The sequence below is a fragment of the Quercus robur genome, chromosome 5, assembly GCF_932294415.1.
Source record: "Quercus robur chromosome 5, dhQueRobu3.1, whole genome shotgun sequence".
Taxonomy (NCBI): Eukaryota; Viridiplantae; Streptophyta; class Magnoliopsida; order Fagales; family Fagaceae; genus Quercus; species Quercus robur.
In genome coordinates, this window is record NC_065538.1 from 50358611 (window position 1) to 50377178 (window position 18568).

At 33.2% G+C, this 18568-nt stretch overlaps 5 protein-coding genes across 6 annotated transcripts in view; all 5 read right to left on the reverse strand.

The window, feature by feature from the left end:
- LOC126726246 (germin-like protein subfamily 1 member 7) overlaps positions 1-13835 on the reverse strand; it is a 68803-nt gene extending 54968 nt beyond the window's left edge. The window contains exon 1 of one of the 2 annotated variants that reach the window (XM_050431472.1): positions 13811-13835. In XM_050431472.1, the coding sequence (XP_050287429.1) occupies positions 13811-13820 (10 nt within the window). In that variant the 5' untranslated portion in view covers positions 13821-13835. Of the gene's footprint in view, positions 1-5607; positions 5705-13810 lie in introns of those variants that run through there. The other variant, XM_050431471.1, reaches the window with a different exon arrangement.
- Positions 3966-4520, reverse strand: LOC126724710 (germin-like protein subfamily 1 member 16; the record flags this gene model as incomplete). The annotated part of the gene is made up of 1 exon (XM_050429088.1): positions 3966-4520. A coding segment is annotated over one exon (555 nt), but the record flags the coding sequence as incomplete, so codon positions are not given.
- LOC126726245 (germin-like protein subfamily 1 member 7) lies at positions 4622-13877 on the reverse strand. The gene is made up of 3 exons (XM_050431467.1): positions 13811-13877; positions 5491-5607; positions 4622-5295 (listed from the first exon to the last, which is right to left on the reverse strand). Exons 1-3 carry the CDS (start codon positions 13818-13820, stop codon positions 4754-4756), a joined length of 669 nt encoding a protein of 222 aa, XP_050287424.1. The 5' UTR covers positions 13821-13877; the 3' UTR covers positions 4622-4753.
- Positions 12827-13833, reverse strand: LOC126726248 (germin-like protein subfamily 1 member 7). The gene is made up of 2 exons (XM_050431474.1): positions 13694-13833; positions 12827-13504 (listed from the first exon to the last, which is right to left on the reverse strand). Exons 1-2 carry the CDS (start codon positions 13818-13820, stop codon positions 12963-12965), a joined length of 669 nt encoding a protein of 222 aa, XP_050287431.1. The 5' UTR covers positions 13821-13833; the 3' UTR covers positions 12827-12962.
- Positions 13878-17446: 3569 nt separating the features above from the next.
- Positions 17447-18489, reverse strand: LOC126726250 (germin-like protein subfamily 1 member 16). The gene is made up of 2 exons (XM_050431476.1): positions 18290-18489; positions 17447-18113 (listed from the first exon to the last, which is right to left on the reverse strand). The coding sequence occupies exons 1-2, from the start codon at positions 18411-18413 to the stop codon at positions 17572-17574; spliced, it is 666 nt and encodes a 221-aa protein (XP_050287433.1). The 5' UTR covers positions 18414-18489; the 3' UTR covers positions 17447-17571.
- Between the last annotated feature and the right edge of the window lie 79 nt (positions 18490-18568).

Sequence of the window (18568 nt, forward strand, 5' to 3'; positions counted from 1 at the left end):
TAATTAAGCATGATGCATGAGATATATATATATATATATATATATATATATATATATAGTTGTTGGTGTTTTAACTATGTATGATGCATGAGATATTATAGAACATATATGTTCTTTTAATGTGATGGATATAACCTTATAAAGGTAAGGATATATATATATATATATATATATATATATGTGTGTGTGTGTGTGTGTGTGTGTGTGTGTGTAAAGTGATATTATTATTTGTAAATGAGTGTGAATGCAAAGAAAAAAATAAGTGTGAATGCAAAGAATATATATATATATATATATATATATATATATATATATATATATAAGTGTGAATGCAAGAAAGTTGAAAGTGGGTGGGATATTTCTTTCCCTAGCCATACACGTATCCACCCTAATTTTCCACTTCTCTTATCTGATTTTGCTGCCCCAAAAGTCTTCACACTTTTCTTATATAGGCGTAAATGCACTTTTAGTCCCTACATTTTGGCTTTTTTCCATTTTGGTCCCTACATTTCCATTTCACCACTTTTAGTCCCTAAACCAATTAACGCGTGTTATTTTAGTCATTTCCGTCAGTCAACAGACAGAAATAATTGAGGTGACTAATGGACGGATTAAAATATTATTAAAAATTCACTGTAGTACTCATCATTCATGCCACATCAGATTATAATTTAAAATATTTATTTCTCAATTTTAACAAAAGAAAAAATATGAGTTAAAATTTTTAAAAAAATAAGAACACACCAGAACATAAGAACAAGAACAGAAACACCAGAAACCCAGATTTGGCTCAATGTAAAATGATTTCAAAGTGTAAAATATTTTCAAGTGAAAATATTTTTTAGAAATAAAAATGATTTCAGGTGTTTGGTCGCATCACAAAAAATGTTTTGGAAAATATTTTAAGTTGTTTGATCATGTTTCTGAAAATCCTCCAGAAAACACATTCTCTCACATTTTCTCAATTTCCAAACAAATATTATAATAGGAAATCTAAATATATAAGCCAAATCAGCAAAAAATCATAACAAAAAAAAATTCAGTCTTCCTCAAAAATAAGCATCGATCGTGAGAGAGAGAGGGAGAAATAGATTGAGAGAAAGAGAGAGGTAAAGGACCACAGATTGGTGGGTGGGTCTGAAGGAGGCGACGACAATGAGATTGGTTTGTAGATCAGAGATCGTGTTAGCTTCTCAACTTTGGTTGGTCAGAGGGAAAGAGAGAGGAAGAGAGAAGAGAAAGCTTCTTTGACCGACAGTGTAGATCTGTGGCAAAGATGATGACGGTCTGGTGAGGCTAAGGCCTGAACCTGCAGCACGATCAGACCGGCGAAGGTTGGGTTGTCTTTTTCATTGTCCAATTTTTTATTCTTTCATTTTCTTGGCAACCAAACAAAGACTGAAAAAGAACTAAGAAATGATTTTGCTTGGGTTTGAGGATGGAGGCTTTGGAATTTATGATTTTTTTTTTTTTTTTTATGGTGTTTTTATGCTAAATTTTATGGGTTTATGAATTTGGTTTCTGGGTTTATTAATTTTATTTGCTGGAGGTTTCGTTGTTGATTGAAAGATGAGAAAATCTGGGTTTGAGTTGTGATTTTGTATATCTGGGTTTTGTGGTTTGAGAAAATCTAAGAAGATCTGTTGCTAGGTTTGTGTTTGTGTTCTTGTTCGAGATCGATTTGTGTTTGTGTTTGGTTGACAAAAACGGGCAAGAAAATGCAAGTAAATCTGGGCATGTGTTCTTATGTTTAAAATCTGGGTCTGTGTTCTTTGGTGTTCTTGTTAAAGATAAACATAGGTCTTGATGTATTTTTGGATTTTAATTTTGTTTTTTCAATTTTAAATCTGTTAAAAACTTAAGAAGGTCAGTTTTTTTTTTTTTTTTTTTTTTTTTTTTATCTGATGAGTGCTACAGTGAATTTTTAATAATATTTTAATCCCTCCGTTAGTCACCTCAGTTATTTCCGTCTATTGACTGATGGAAAGGACTAAAATAATATGCATTAATTGGTTTAGAAACTAAAAGTGGTGAAATAAAAATATAGGAATCAAAATGGAAAAAAGCCAAAATGTAGGGACTAAAAGTGCATTTGAAATATATATTTTATAGTGAACTTAAATTATGAAGTAGTTTAGGCATAACGATGATCATACTAACACATTAAGCTTGAAATATTTTTTTGAACCAAGAACGAATAAATCAAATTAGAACTTATATCTACATTATATTTTCTATGTTAATCAAGTATTTAGTTTAATAAATTAACTTTTTATATATTAATTTTTTGTATTAACTTTATCTTATATATTTTATCTTAATCTTGCCCCCGAACCAAAATCATGATTCTATCACTATCTTAACATGTAAGTTAATATTAGATATAACTCAAGTGTACCTCTTACATCAACAATCATTAATTGATATGAAAACTCAATGAAAATTGAATTTATTAGCAATTATTTTGGTAGCAAGAATGCACAATATGAAAAGCTTTATCTGTTAACATCACTGTACTCATGTAGCGGTAGACCAACATAGAGAGTTTTGTATATATTTTCCATTATTTTCTACTTCAAAAATAAGGTAGAAAAAATAATTCTATTTAACTGCTTAAGTATAACATTTCTTTACCGTGTATAAGTATTTTCCATAATTCCTTAGTATGAATACAACACAAATGTCAGTACTCATACTGTGGAGATAAGGCCCAAAATGACATGTTGGGCCTTGGGCCTTGGTCCGAGAACGCTAGATTGTCCAAGGAGAAGCAAGTAGTTATTAGAAGCCTCCAATGAAAGTCTTATAAATGAGGAACAAACGGAAGGTGATCCGAGGAGGAACTCCTCCTCGGATATGATGAATGCAGCTCAAGCATGCATTCTAGCAACTAAGGTAATCCCCCAAAAAGCTCCAGCAATCGGAATGTGTCTCATGGACGTGCAAGAAGGAAGGAAACTCAAAATATCTAAGGGAAAGCTGCTACTACCGCATTAAATGCACTACAACTACTTTTCTGGTCGCATTTATGTGGAGAAGACCTCTGAACAGTGCTGTCTTGGCAAAAGCAACTCATAGAAAGCCAGAGAGGGTGTCTGATGGGATAGGTACTCAAGTAAAGGCTTAGATGATCAATAAGTGTAGGATCAAGATAGTCTAGGGAGGGCTATATAACGTGAAAGACCCTCCATGAAAGGGGGGGAGGGAAAACTGTAAACAAAATCTGTAATAAAGTTTTAAGAGCTAATATTGAAGAATCAGTGTTCTTGGACCAATCCGAGAGCGTTATTCCTTAACCAACTCCTTTTATCTTTCTCTTTTGAAGCATCAAAATCTTTTTTTTTTTTTTATCTGGTTCACGAAGGCCCAGTTTTCCAACCCATTCTTTACAAATTTATTATTTTGGGCTGTTTTGGGCCTAAGTCCATATACCCGTTGGGCTAGGAGTCCAAATTAGGTCCTTACACATACTATTTCAAGAGTACTCAAAAATATTTTTTCAACACTGAGGACCTTGTATCTCAACTAGCACATCCTTGTATTTCCAATAGAGACGTCAAAGATTCAAACCCCTTCTTCCACATTGTAACTAAAAAAGAACTTCATCGATACTTTTAGAAGTGGTTTTTGGACAAAAAAAAGGGGCTACTGAGCCCTCAACTTGGCTTGCCATTTTTAAAAATGAAAATAAAAATTGTTTCTATGCTTAATACAATATTGTTCAGTTTATATATAATAGTACAAATACTTGTGATTTCAAACATCATGGATCCAAGGTGTAATCAAGATTTAGTCATGCACTAATTTTGCCTTGCAAATGACACCATGATACTTAAAAGCCATCATAAGAAACCCTTTTATTTGATAATTATTATTTAAATGACATTACATTGAGGAAAACCAAACAAACTTTATTCAAACCACATAGTGGTTCACTATCCTTATTACATGTATTTTTCAGAATTCTAATTTGGCACAAATGCCTTTTGAAGATATTCAACTACACCCTTGTCTAGTTGGAAGGCCTTGATGAGCACATCAGGATTGATGGGAGGATTAGATCCAAAGACCGCGTTCTCTATGGTGATAAACCCAGGATTTTGGCTGTTGAAACTAGCAAAGGCAAGAGTAGCAGTCTCCCCTATGTTGATTTGGAAGTGAATGAGACCAATTGGGAATATAAAGACATCTCCCTTATTTAGAACTTTGGTGAAAAGTTTGTTTGGGTCGGATGTGACAAAACCAACTAAGAGAGTACCCTCAATGACTACCAAAAGCTCAGTGCCGCGAGGGTGAGTGTGAGGAGAAATCACGGCATATGGTGCGTAGTCTATGCAAGCCAAAGATATGCCTAGAGTGTTGAGAACTGCTAAGTTATCGACGTTCACAAGAGTGATATTTAATCCATTTTTGTTTCTCGTGTTTCCGGGAATATTGAGTCCAGAGAAGAAAAAATCATTTGCTATGACTTGTGCTAGGTCCTTGCAAAAATTTCCATTCACAAATACTACACAAAGAAAAGTTTGTTATTGTCACAAATAAGACATTTCTGTAACAATGTAGAGTTACATGTCATGTAGGGGGAAAAAAACCGTAGGGCATATTAAAAGACATCATAACATAAAAGACATCATAAGAAATCATTTTATTTGATAATAATTATTTCAATGACATTACAATAAGAAAAACTAAGCAAACTTTATTCAAATTATATAACGGTTCTCCATCACTATTTCATAGATTTTTCATAATTCTAGTTTGGCGCGAATGCTTTTTGAAGATATTTAACTACATTCTTGTCTAGTTGGAAAGCCTTGATGAGAACATCAGGATTGATGGGAGGAACAGATCCAAAGACCGCATTTGCTATGGTGATCACCCCAGGATTTTGGCTGCTAAGACCAGCAAAGGCAAGAGCAGTAGTCTTCCCTATGTTGAATTGGAAGTGAATGAGACCAATTGGGAATACAAAGACATCTCCCTTGTTTAGAACTTTGGTGAAGAGTTTGTTTGGGTTGGATGTAACAAATCCAACTAAGAGAGTACCCTCAATGACTACCAAAAGCTCAGTGCCACGAGGGTGAGTGTGAGGTGGATTCAGGCCATATGGTGCAAAGTCAAGGCGAGCCAAAGATATGCCCAGAGTGTTGAGACCTGCTAATTTATCGACGTTCACAAGAGTGACATTTGATCCGACTTTGTTTCCGGTGTTTCCAGGAATATTAAGTCCGGAGAAGAAAAAATCATTCGCTGAGACCATTGCAGGGTCCTTGCAAAATTTTCCATTCACAAACACTGCACAAAGAAAGAAAAGTTTGTTATTGTCACAAATAAGACAGTTTCTATAACAATGGACGGTAACATGCATGTCATGTAGGGGGGGGGGGGGGGGAGCATAATTTCATTAATGTAAGAACTTATAATAAATTTGAAAGAACTTGATTGATAATACTACTACTGCTAATAATAATGAGAGTGTTTTATACGTACCACCAGATTTGATGTCGTTAATTGCGACACAGAAGTCTTGCAAAGGACTAGGGTCATAGGCAGAAGCCAAGGAGGATGCCAAGGCCAAAATGGCCACAGTCACAAAGAAAGAAACACCTTTCATCATATTTGAGGAGGCTATCTCTATCTTATATGGTATACAATCTTGGTTGAGTGAGGGATATGGAAACTTAACAATATGGAAATGTCTATTTATAGAGAGCAGTGAGAGAAGCGGTCTATGTTATTGCAAAAACTGGTAATTGTTCAACCCTTTGTCACATTTATTTTATTTAATTAGGTGAACCAATTTTCTTAACCACTACTTGTCGTACAATTTTAAAACCCAATCAAATGGGACCTCTTCAATGGCATTCTGTAGTTTTAATGTTACTTTTTTTTACTTTGGCCAAAATCAGTCAATAAAAAAAAAAATCGTTACTGAAATGTTCCGATCAAGTGGGACCTCTTCGACTTGGGATTGCAACATATCCCAAGTGACCAACAGTAATTGTGACTGAAATGGCATTGTTTTTAATGTTATGTTCTTGCTTTTCTTCCTTTTTGACCTTTTCTTCTTGACCTAATCTTAAATGGTGGGCACTAAAGACTTTTTAATTGTAAGTGTTAGTTAGATTTAATTCTTTTCTAGAACAAAGTGACCAACAACTACTAGGTTTCTGGTATATTCTTGCTTTTCCCTTTCTTTATTCTCTCTTTATGTTGATGGCGTATTTGGTTTAGAGTCAAAGGTTCTTTTTACTGTTTATGTTAGATTTAATTCTTTTCAAGAGCAAAGTGACCAACAACTACCAGGTTTCGGGTGTATTCTTGCTTTTCCCTTTTTTTTGTTCTCTCTTTATGTTCTTGCTTTACTGTTTACTATATTTAGGGTATTCATTTATTTTGCTGAAACTGAAAACATTTTACTAAAAGTACTGTAGAGAAAGATAAATGTTAGTTGAAATAGTACCGTGAGACTCATGAATAGTACCGAAAAGTACAGTAAAACCCAATAATACTAAAAATATGCTAAATAGTAAAATAAGTTAGCAAAATATAAGTCAGCCAACTAAAGGGTCTGTTTGGATACCACTTATTTTACTGAAAACTGAAAATTGAAAACAATAAAAAAATAATAAAAAAGTTACTGTTCATACATTCGGCACTATTCATAAGCCTAAAATCACAGTGCCAAATGTGTGTCCAAGGAAAAAAAAAAAAAAAAAACAACAACACAGAAAACACAACGCTAGAAACGCAATACCCAAACACCACCCTTATCTAACGAAAATACTTGCGTGTGGCAAAATTAGCTCCTGGAGTTGTGTAAATTTGAGCCCATGAAATCCAAAACCCAAATACCCATTAATGTAGCCCACTAAACATGGAGTCAACCAACTAAGTTGGCCAACCTAGGCCCACTAAAAATCCAATACTAGCCAGCCATAAACCCTTTAGTACTTCTTTCTTATTCTGTGGATCAAGCCACGTGTGAAGAAGTCATGCAATGGGAAGAAATAGTAGGGGTGGATTGGAGGGTAAAAGAGCACAGCCAACTCTTAGAGCCAATATTGATGGAGAAAGTGTGGAGCTTATGAAGGTGAGTAAAGCCTTCTCTTTGGATCTCCAAATTAGGTAATTTCGATTCACTATAACAGTGATGTTCCTTAAAGATCTTTTGAAATCTTATCAAGAACCAATTGAGTCTCATCTAAGAGCTCAAACATGGAGATTGCAACAATAATCCAAGTGACCAACAATAATCGTTACTGAATTAGCATTGGGTAGTTTTTATGTTATGTTCTTGATTTTCCTCTTATTTCACACTCGATTAATGCAGCAAATTGTTAGTAATAGGTAAAAAGGTAATGTTAGTAGTTAATCCAAATAAAAATCATTAAATTAAGCTTGCCAACTCAATTGTTATGCAAATTTTTTGTGTTTGTAGCATTGCTTATTCAGTGAACCTTTTGTTTGTTAGTTTGGTTAGAGAGAAATCCCTTTAAGAATATTGTGAAAGGTGTAACCTCTGACCTTTGTACTTGTAAGAAAGAGTATTTGAGTGTATTTGGAATTGAACAAAGTTTGGTTTATAACATATAATTGAAAAAAAAAAAAATCAATGTAGTTATGTATTTGAATATAATTGAATAATCTAATGTACTATAATTAAGGAATTGCACCAAAATTTTATTCAATAAATGTTACGTAAGAGATATGAAAAATGTTAATTGAAAATTTTAAAAAAACATTAAACAAAAACAAAAACAAAAAAACAAAAACAAAACAAAATGAATTCCTTAAAATTTTTAGGATTGGATGATGAGTGTCTTATCTCCATCTCGTCCCCTTTTGTGTGGGGGAACCCAAGCATGACAAGTTGGAGCAAGGTAGGGTAGAGGGTTATTGTCATCTCTAACTACTTTGTTTTGGCTTTGATGAGAGAGAAAAATGTTTTAAGGAATACAAAATTATTATGGAAAATCTTGAAAAAAAAAATAGTATTATACTTGTAAAAAATTGAAAATTGCATGCAAAAGACATTGTTTAATTCACTTATATAGCTCACCATTTTATTTCCAAGAGAGAGAGAGGAAAAATTGACCAAAAAGGCAAAAACTCATTTACTTCTCGTAGATCAAAAGTATGAAGTGTCAATAATTTTGTATGCAATACTTGGACTTAAGATTTGTATTCTATTCACTTGCATGTTAAGAACATTAGATTTGTGAAAAATAGCGTGTTAGGTCTACTTAATTAAGTTGGGCCAAACACACGTGAGCTAGTAGAGTTGTGTTAGTGCCTCTCAAAATGATAGTTCAACTAATGATACATTTTGCCCTAAATCAAGGGTTTTACATGGATTTATCACCACTTAAAAAAAACTACATAAAAGTGCCTCTTTTTATTGATTGAAATGTGTACATTGATTTGAATATAACTAGGGTTTTATATGACCTTTATCCTAGATATAATCTACAAAAAACTACATGGCTTTGGTTTTAGTTAAAATTTGAAAATTGAAAAGTACATAGAAAAGTATTGATTTAAGTCCGAAGGCTAAGCTTCAAGGTGGGGAAGGAGTTAGACACCCACCTTATATAGTGAAACCAGTTTTCTAAATTATGGTAACCAGTAGTTATGTTACGTCATCCAAGCAAACAACATATTATAGACATCCAAGAGCATTTATTCAAAATTGAAATAAGTGCTTGTTTTTGCATGGTGAAAGATCCTAATTTTATCTTATGATCACATCATTCGGATTAGGAGTTAAGAACATGATGGTTGTGCGTGATTGGTATAAACCATAATCTAAGCATGTGATCATATTATTTGAATAAAAAAATATAGTGATTATGTGTGTGCCATGTGATGAAGCTAGAAACATGTTTAGCATCAAAATTAGTAGAATCCAAGGATCTAGCATAGCGTATATGCATAATATATCATAAAATATTTTTAAAAAAATTTTTATTTTAAAAAACAATGCATATATAGATCCTAATTTCTAGCATATTATTGAAGAAAACAAGTTAGAAAGTCATACATGCATGCAAAGCACACCAGAGAAGGGGAAAGATTCCTCTTAGAGATTATCGAGGAGTGAGGAAACAAGTTACAAAGCCACAAATCCAATACCAAAAGGATCAATGTTTGTCCTAAGATAGCTAAATTAGGAGGATGAACCACAAGGTTCTTTTCTTTGTTACTTCCTCTAAAACCCTAAAAGAGAATCAAGGTACTCCTATAGAAATTTGGAGGAATGAGGTAACAAGTATCAAGTTTTGAACTCAAGACCTAGAGGACCGGTGTTTACCCTTCTAGTTATTCGAGACCAAGAGGAGCAATGCATCAAAGTACATTTTCTTTCTTACTTCCTTAAGAGTTCTAAGGGAGTAGGCTGCTTTGGAATGATCATTCCACTCCTTTTTATTAGAGGCCGGGGGGGGGGGGGGGGAGGGGAGTATTCTAGAGGAGGGAGGCATTTAATTAAGTGTTTGCATTGGTGCATTAATTTCTTAGGTGGTGGGAGTAGTGTGGAAGTAGAGGGTTGAAAATCCAAATTCTTCCCAAATTTAGCTAGTAGGGCCAACTTAAAAAAATCATATCTATTTTTAGTCTTAACCAATAGGATCAAGAAATGTTATTGATTTTAATTTAAATCCACATGGGTCCAATCAAAATAAATTGTTCATAATCACACGTGGTCAAACTCAATCACATGGATGTATATTAACCGTTAAAACTTGATTTGGTAATATCTTTTAATTTGGTGGTTTGCTTGAGGCCCGTGACATATTATTTTGATTGTTATGACTTCAAGATTTATCTTATGTGAAGAAATTAGAAATAAAGTGGTCAAAATTACAATTTTATCCCTTGAGGCATGAAATTACCATTTGTCCCCTTGATGACATTAAATGCAGATAGCAAAATAGGGTGTCTAAAAGATTATACAAAAAACATCATATATATATATATATATATATATATATATATAGGGTTGAGTTCAAGTTATACCTAGTGTAACTCTAAATAATGTTACACCATCCAATAACTTGTTATAGAATTTATATTTTGAAAATCCCACCATTGTTCATATGTTCTAAAAATTCATGCCAATTTTCATGTCAATTGGATGTTATTTATCATTTGATCCATAAACCCATCTTTTATGCATTATTTTTAACTATAAAAACTTGAATTTAAAAAATTAATTGATGATATTGCTATTAATCTTTGATCACTTTAAAATTTTGCAAGTATGGAAAATATACAAAAATAATATAATCTAATGGTGAATTTGTCAAAATTTGCATTCAATTAAAAAATATTGAGTTGCACTAGGTGTAACTCTAAGCAATATTACACTACCCAATAACTTGTTATAGAATTCATATTTTGAAAATCCCACCGTTGAATTATATGTTCTATATGTTCTTAACATTAATGCCAATTTTAATGTCAATTGGATGTTATTTACCATTTGATCCATAAATCCATCTTTTATGCATTAATTTTAACTACAAAAACTTGAATTTAAAAAATTGATTGATAATATGGCTATTAATTTTTGATCACTTTAAAATTTTGTAAACATGGAGAATATATGAAGATAATGTAATCTAATGGCGGATTTGTCAAAATTCGTATTCAATTAAAAAATATTGAGTGGTGTAACATAGATTTGAGTTGCACCATAGATTTGAGTTACACTAGGTGTAACTCTAAGCAATGTTACACTATCTAATAATTTGTTATAGAATTCATATTTTGAAAATCCCACCATTGAATTACATGTTCTATATGTTCTTACCATCCAATTTTCATGTCCATTGGATGTTATTTACCATTTAATCTATAAACTCGTCTTTCATGCATTATTTTAAACTACAGAAACTTGAATTTAAACAATTGATTGATGACATGACTATTAATCTTTGATCACCTTGAAATTTTGCAAGCATGGAGAATATATGAAGATAATATAATCTAACGGTATATTTTTCAAAATTTGCATCTAGTTAAAAAATATTAAGTAGTGTAATATTACTTAAAATTACACAAGATATAACTTGAACTCAGCCATATATATATATATATATATATATATATATATATATATATAACTTTTTTGAAATATATATTTATATTGAACTTAAATTATGAAGTAGTTTAGGCATAACAATGATTATACTAATGCATTAAGCACGGAAATATAGATTAAACCAAGTACGAATAAAACAAATTATAACTTATATTTACATTATATTTTCTATGTTTTTTATGTTTCTTTTTTTTTTTATGAAATTATATTTTCTATGTTAATCGAGTGTTTAGTTAATAAACTAATTTTTTTTGGAATTAATTTTGTCTAATATATTTTATCTTAATCTTGCCTCCCAAACCAAAATCTCTATTTAACCACTACCTTAACATGAAAGTTAATATTTGATATAACTCAAATGTACCACTTACATCAATCATCAATTGATAAAAAAACTCAATGGAAATAGAATTTAGCAGCAACTATTTTGGTTGCCATCATACACAATATGTAAAGCTTTACCGTTAGCATCACGGTAGTCATGCATAGGTAGACCACCACAGAGAATTTTGTATATTTTTTCCATTAATTTCTACATAAAAAATGATTCTTTATTATATATGTAAGGACTCAATTTGTAACGACCCCAAATTGGTATTGGGTTCGTACGTTGATGGCCCAAACAATAAAATTTGTAGAGAGTGGGCTAAAAGGCTAGGCTTTAGTCACCGGACAGTGGTTAGTCATGGTATTCATGATAATCACTCGGGAGGGCCGTGCTTACCCAAGAAGGCTCTCTCCTCGGCACGGTCTGGGAGGCTCTGGTTTTTGGCCCTCCTCCCTTTCTCTGGATTGCTTCCTTCTCCTTTTTATACTAGCCTTTACCCTTCCTCCAACGTCCATGTGCAGGTTTAGCTTTCTAGGGCTGATATTTGTCCTATCAACCCATGCCCAAAGTGGTTGGGGGTGGTTGTAAAAGCTGAAAAGCATTGCTCTGTCAGGCACAGAGTACTTAATTGCAGTAATAGTAGCCTTTCCCTTGTCCTTTGTCGCCACACTGTTTAGGGGTCATTTCCCCATCAATGCGGAGGTGTTTAGCTTTTCCATGAACCGCTCCTATACCGTACTCGCCCTTTCTTCTAGAAGCGCTTTGGAATGTCGAGGACAGAACTGTCCTCGGCTATATCTCTTGGCCATTTGGACTTCCGTTGTATGTCTTCGGCAACACCTCTCCTCGGCGTGGGCCTTGGGCCCTAATGTAAAGTGGGCCGGGATCACAAATTCTCTGGCCCCACAATATAGGAATAAAAAAATAATTATATTTACCCTTTTAAGTATGACATTTCTTTACCATGTATAATTTTTTTTTCCCATATTTCCTTAGTATGAATACAACACAAATGTCCATACTCATACTGTTTCAAGAGTATTCAAAAATATTTCTCAACGCCAAGAACTTGGTGTCTTAACTAGCACAACATAGTATTTTCAACAGAGACATCTAAGATTTAAACTCCTCTTCTGCATTGTAACTAAAAAAAAAAAAAAACATACCTTCAACATTACCTTTAGGAATGGTTTTTGGACATAGAATGGGTATTACGGAGCCCTCAACTTGGCTTGCCATTTTTTAAAATGAAAATAAAATTTTTGTCTACTCTTATAAAAATATTGTTCAGTTTATATTTGATGGTACAAATACTTGTGGTTTCATACGTCTTGGATCCAAGGTGTAATCTAGATTTAGTCATGCACAAATTGTACTACCTTGCAACACAATGATACATAAAAGCCATCATAAGAGACCATTTTATTTGATAATAATTATTCAAATGACATTACAATAAGAAAAATCAAATGAATTTTATTCAAACTTTATAGTGGTTCACCATCACTATTTCTTAGATTATTTAGAATTCTAGTTTGGCGCGAATGCTTTTTGAAGATATTCAACTACATTCTTGTCTAGTTGGAAAGCCTTGATGAGAACATTTGGATTGATGGGAGGAACAGATCCAAAGACAGCATTTGCTATGGTGATCACTCCAGGATTTTGGCTGCTGAGACCAGCAAAGGCAAGAGCAGCAGTCTCCCCTATGTTGAATTGGAAGTGAATGAGACCAATTGGGAATACGAAGACATCTCCCTTGTTTAGAACTTTGGTGAAGAGTTTGTTCGGGTTTGATGTGACAAATCCAACTAAGAGTGTACCCTCAATGACTACCAAAAGCTCAGTGCCACGAGGGTGAGTGTGAGGAGGATTTAGGCCATATGGTGCAAAGTCAAGACGAGCCAAAGATATGCCTAGAGTGTTGAGACCTGCTAATTTATCGACGTTCACAAGAGTGACATTTGATCCGACTTTGTTTCCAGTGTTTCCGGGAATATTAAGTCCAGAGAAGAAAAAATCATTCGCTGAGACCATTGCAGGGTCCTTGCAAAATTTTCCATTCACAAATACTACACAAAGAAAGAAAAGTTTGTTATTGTCACAAATAAGATAGTTTCCATAACAATGGACAGCAACAATGTCATGTAGAGGGAGGGGGGAAGCCTTTGGGCGTAATTTCATTGATGTAAGAACTTATAATAAATTCGAAAGAACTTACTACTTGTGCTAATAATAATGAGAGTGTGTTTTATACATACCACCAGACTTGATGTCGTTAATTGCGACACAGAAGTCTTGCAAAGGACTAGGGTCATAGGCAGAAGCAATAGAGGATGCCAAGGCCAAAATGGCCAGAGTCACAAGGAAAGAAACACCTTTCATCATATTTGAGGAGGTTATCTCTATCTTCTGTGGTATATTGGTATACTATTCTTGGTTGAGTGAGGGATGAGAAACTTAACAATATGGAAATGTCTATTTATAGAGAGTAGTGAGAGAAGCGGTCTATGTTATTGCAAAAACGGGTAATTGTTCAACCCTTTGTCACATTTATTTTATTTAATTAGGTGAACCAATTTTCTTAACCACTACTTGTCGTACAATTTTAAAACCCAAATAAATGGGACCTCTTCAATGGCATTCTGTAGTTTTAATGTTACTTTTTTTACTTCGGCCAAAATCAATCAATAAAACAATAATCGTTACTGAAATGTTCTAATCAAGTGGGACCTCTTCGACTTGCAATTGCAACATAACCCAAGTGACCAACAGTAATCATTACTGAAATGGCAATGTATGGTTTTAAATTTTAATGTTATGTTCTTGCTTTTCGTCCTCTTTGACCTTTTCTTCTTGACCTCATCTTAATTGGTATTTGGTGGGAACTAAAGACTTCTTAACCTTAAAGTGTGTGTTAGATTTAATGGTTTTCTAGAACCAAGTGACCAACAACGACCAGGTATATTCTTGCTTTTCCCCTTCTTCGTTCTCTCTTTATGTTGATGGTGTATTTGAACTAAAAAAAAAAAAAAAAATTATGGTGTATTTGGTTTACAGTCGAAGATTATTTTTACTGTTTACCGATGAAGTCTGTTGATTTACATTTAAAGTTTAAACCAATGAAAATACTTACCTATGAAATATACAAATCCCAAAGCCTTTTATAAATGTTGACATTCATTTTTTCGTTTATAAGGTTGACATCGTGGTGAGTAAGGCAAACATTCATTATTATTATTATTATTATTTTGTTTATACTGGCTACGCTATTGACTATTCTAAAAAGATTTGGTGAGTATTGGCCAGGACACAACATAAAGAATAGAAGGAAATCCCTCGTCCCTTTTCTAACCAGGCCCAACTAAAGTTATGAGTGATTTGTATAAAGCCCATTCGAGCCACGAAAGCGCAGAAAAAAAAAAAAAAAAAAAAAAAACGTTCGAGGAAGTAGTAAGTTTGAAGAAAGAGCTAGGAAGCAAATGAGCCAAGGAAGCCACAAAGCTCTTAGGCAAAGCTAAATATGCTTGACAAAGGAGGGCAACATTAGTTGACCTAGATAAGTGTCGAAGGAAACTTTCTAATAAAGACACCTCCACCTTCGCATTAAATGCTTTGTACCAACTAGGCATACTGTATTAATGGCTGAATGATAACTAAACAATGCTTGCATAGCCTATTACCTGCTCAGAACAACCTCAAAAGAGGGTATATGGGGGATGAGACAAGTATTTAAGAGAAGAATCACTTGCCATCCAGGTGGAGGGCCAGGATTGAAACTCTAAGATTATAAGAAGGGAAAAATCCCAATGAACAAGGATTGGATCTTGAAAAAAGAGAGAAAAAAGATAATATAGTAAACAAGAGTCTAATCTTATATCTTACTAAGTGTAAAGGCACTTGGCAATTTTAAGAAAGAAGAAATAAAACAAAACTTATCTTATTATCAAATTTTACCCCATACACTGTTTGTTATCAATTTTTCGTGAGAAATTACTGTTTCAAGTTTAATTGTTGGTTCAAAAACTCTCTTTTATAAATAAATCGTTGTGGACTTTGGTTCAGCCCAAAACCTTTTTGGGCCCATCGGATTTTAGCCCTCACACACACACACACACACACACACACACACACACACATATAAATTACTTGTTTGAGATATATATTTATAGTCAACTTAAATTATGAAGTAGTTTAGGCATAACAATGATCATACTAACATGTTAAGCTTGAAAAATAAATTGAACCAAGAACAAATAAAACAAATTAGAACTTATTTCTACATTATATTTTCTATGTTAATCAAATATTTATTTTAATAAATTAACTTTTTATATATTAATTATTTTTATGAATTAATTTTGTCTTATATATGCTTATTTTAATCTTGCCTTGAACCAAAATCCCGATTCTACCACTACCTTAACATGTAAGTTAATATTAGTTAATATTCAATATAACTCAAGTGTACCTCTTATTAGGTTCTAAAAGTTTAGAATAATTGGCAAATCGTGAACACAAACTTGTCTAGATATAGATCCTGGAGTCTATAGGTATTATTAGACAATGCTCAAGGTGATACAAGTCAAGATTCAAGAATATACAAGCTGCAGAAAGAAGAATTTGAAATTTGTCTAGTTTGATCAATCGAAAGACAGGCTCGACCAATCAAAACACGTATCTGCAAAATTCTATTTTAGCCTAAACTCTACTTAAACGTATTAGATTACAAGTAAAACACTACTAGTATATAAAGTAAACCCTAAACACGTTTTTATAAAGGCTTTTTAGAGAGATTAGAGTGCATCTTGTGCCTCTTTTGTAGACCTAGGGTTTTGTATCCAAAAAGCTCTCTCATATCTTCTACCGATGTTATTCCTTGAAGAATTTCAACATCCGGTGTTGTAGAAGTTGCTGCCTTTTCTAGTCATTAAAGGTGTTGATGATCTAAACCTTCAAGAGTGGTCTTGGAGTCACATACAGGAAAGTTTGTGTTTTTTATCACAAGTGTGGGTACTTGTGTTGCAAAGGCCTAATAGAGAAGGAGTCCATGGATTCGAAGCTTACATGTGGTCATGTTAGTAAGTTCTACATGTAGTAGCAATAAGATGTTAGTGGTCTAAATCTTATTGTAAACTTCGATTCTCTATAGTGGATTTGCTTTTTACTTTGAGAATAGCTAGGTTAAATCCTTCCCAAGTTTTTTACCGATTTGGTTTACTTGGATGATCATATCATTTTATTATTTATTTTCCGTTGTTTTACATGATATGATTTTATTGTTTTAACCTAGATCTGAATAATAAACCTAAGTATTCACTTGGTTAATTAATTAGGTTAAACAATCTAGTTTATAGGAGTCTAAAAACTAACACCTCTTACATCAACAATCATTAATTGATATGAAAACTCAATGGAAATTTAATTTAATAGCAATTATTTTGGTAGTCAGCATGTGCAATATGAAAAGTTTTATCCGTTAACATCACCGTACTCATGCATTGGTAGACCACCACAGAGGATTTTGTCTATTTTTCCCATTATTTTCTACATAAAAAAATAAGGCGTATACTCAAGTATGACGTTTCTTTATCATGTATAAATATTTTTCCAAAATTCCTATTTATGAATTCAACACAAACGTTCATACTCGTACTATTTCAAGAGTACTTAAAAAAATTTCAACGCTAAAAGTCTTGTATCTTAACTAGCGGATCATAATATTTCCTATGGAAATGTCTAAGATTCAAACCCCTCTTTCATAATGTAACTAAAAAGACCTTCATTGTCACCTTTAGGAGTGGTTTTTGGACATAGATTAGGTGCTATTGAACCCTCAACTTGGCTTGCCATTTTTAAAAATGAAAAATTAAAAATTTTGACTATTCCTAATACAATACTATTCAATTTATATTTAATAATAAAGATACTTGTGCTTTCAAATGTCTTGGATCCAAGATGTAATCAAGATTTAGTCATGCACTAATTGCCTTGCCTTGCAAATGACACCATGATACATAAAAGCCATCACAAGAAACCATTTTATTTTATAATAATTATTTTAAATACATTACATTAAGGAAAACCAAACAAACTTTATTCAAACTACATAGTGATTCACCATCCCAATGTCAGAATTCTACTTTGGTGCAAATGCTTTTTGAAGATATTCAACTACACCCTTGTCTAGTTGGAAGGCCTTGATGAGAACATCAGGATTGATGGGAGGAACAGATCCAAATACCGCGTTTGCTATGGTGATCACTCCAGGATTTTGGCTGCTGAGACCAGCAAAGGCAAGAGCATCAGTCTTTCCTATGTTGAATTGGAAGTGAATGAGACCAATTGGGAATACAAAGACATCTCCCTTGTTTAGAACTTTCGTGAAAAGTTTGTTTGGGTTGGATGTAACAAATCCAACTAAAAGAGTACCCTCAATGACTACCAAAAGCTCAGTGCCACGAGGGTGAGTGTGAGGAGGATTCAAGCCATATGGTGCAAAGTCAAGACGAGCCAAAGATATGCCTAGAGTGTTGAGACCTGCTAATTTATCGACGTTCACAAGAGTGACATTTGATCCGACTTTGTTTCCAGTGTTTCCGGGAATATTAAGTCCAGAGAAGAAAAAATCATTCGCTGAGACCATTGCAGGGTCCTTGCAAAATTTTCCATTCACAAATACTACACAAAGAAAGAAAAGTTTGTAATTGTCACAAATAAGACAGTTTCCATAACAATGGACAGCAACAATGTCATTAGAGGGGGGGCATTAATGTAAGAACTTATAATAAATTCGAAAGAACTTGATTGATAATACTACTTGTGCTAATAATAATGAGAGTGTGTTTTATACATACCACCAGACTTGATGTCGTTAATTGCGACACAAAAGTCTTGCAAAGGACTAGGGTCGTAGGCAGAAGCAATGGAGGATGCCAAGGCCAAAATGGCCATAGTCGCAAGGAAAGAAACACCTTTCATTATATTTTAGGAGGTTATCTCTATCTTAAATGGTATACTATTCTTGGTTGAGTGAGGGATGATAAACATAGCAATATCGAAATGTCTATTTATAGAGGGGAGATTGAGAGAAGCGGTGTATGTTTTTGCAAAAACTTGGTAATTGTTCAACCCTT

Bases quoted from the DNA above. Each gene is read 5' to 3' on its own strand.
- LOC126726245 (XM_050431467.1), bottom strand. The intron at 5,296-5,490 runs GTACGTATAAAA...TTCTTTGTGCAG, and splicing joins TAACGACATCAAATCTGGTG to TGTTTGTGAATGGAAAATTT.
- LOC126726250 (XM_050431476.1), bottom strand. From the start codon at position 18,413: ATGAAAGGTGTTTCTTTCCTTGCGACTATGGCCATTTTGGCCTTGGCA. The intron at 18,114-18,289 runs GTATGTATAAAA...TTCTTTGTGTAG, and splicing joins TAACGACATCAAGTCTGGTG to TATTTGTGAATGGAAAATTT.
- LOC126726248 (XM_050431474.1), bottom strand. From the start codon at position 13,820: ATGATGAAAGGTGTTTCTTTCCTTGTGACTCTGGCCATTTTGGCCTTG. The intron at 13,505-13,693 runs GTATGTATAAAA...TTCTTTGTGTAG, and splicing joins TAACGACATCAAGTCTGGTG to TATTTGTGAATGGAAAATTT.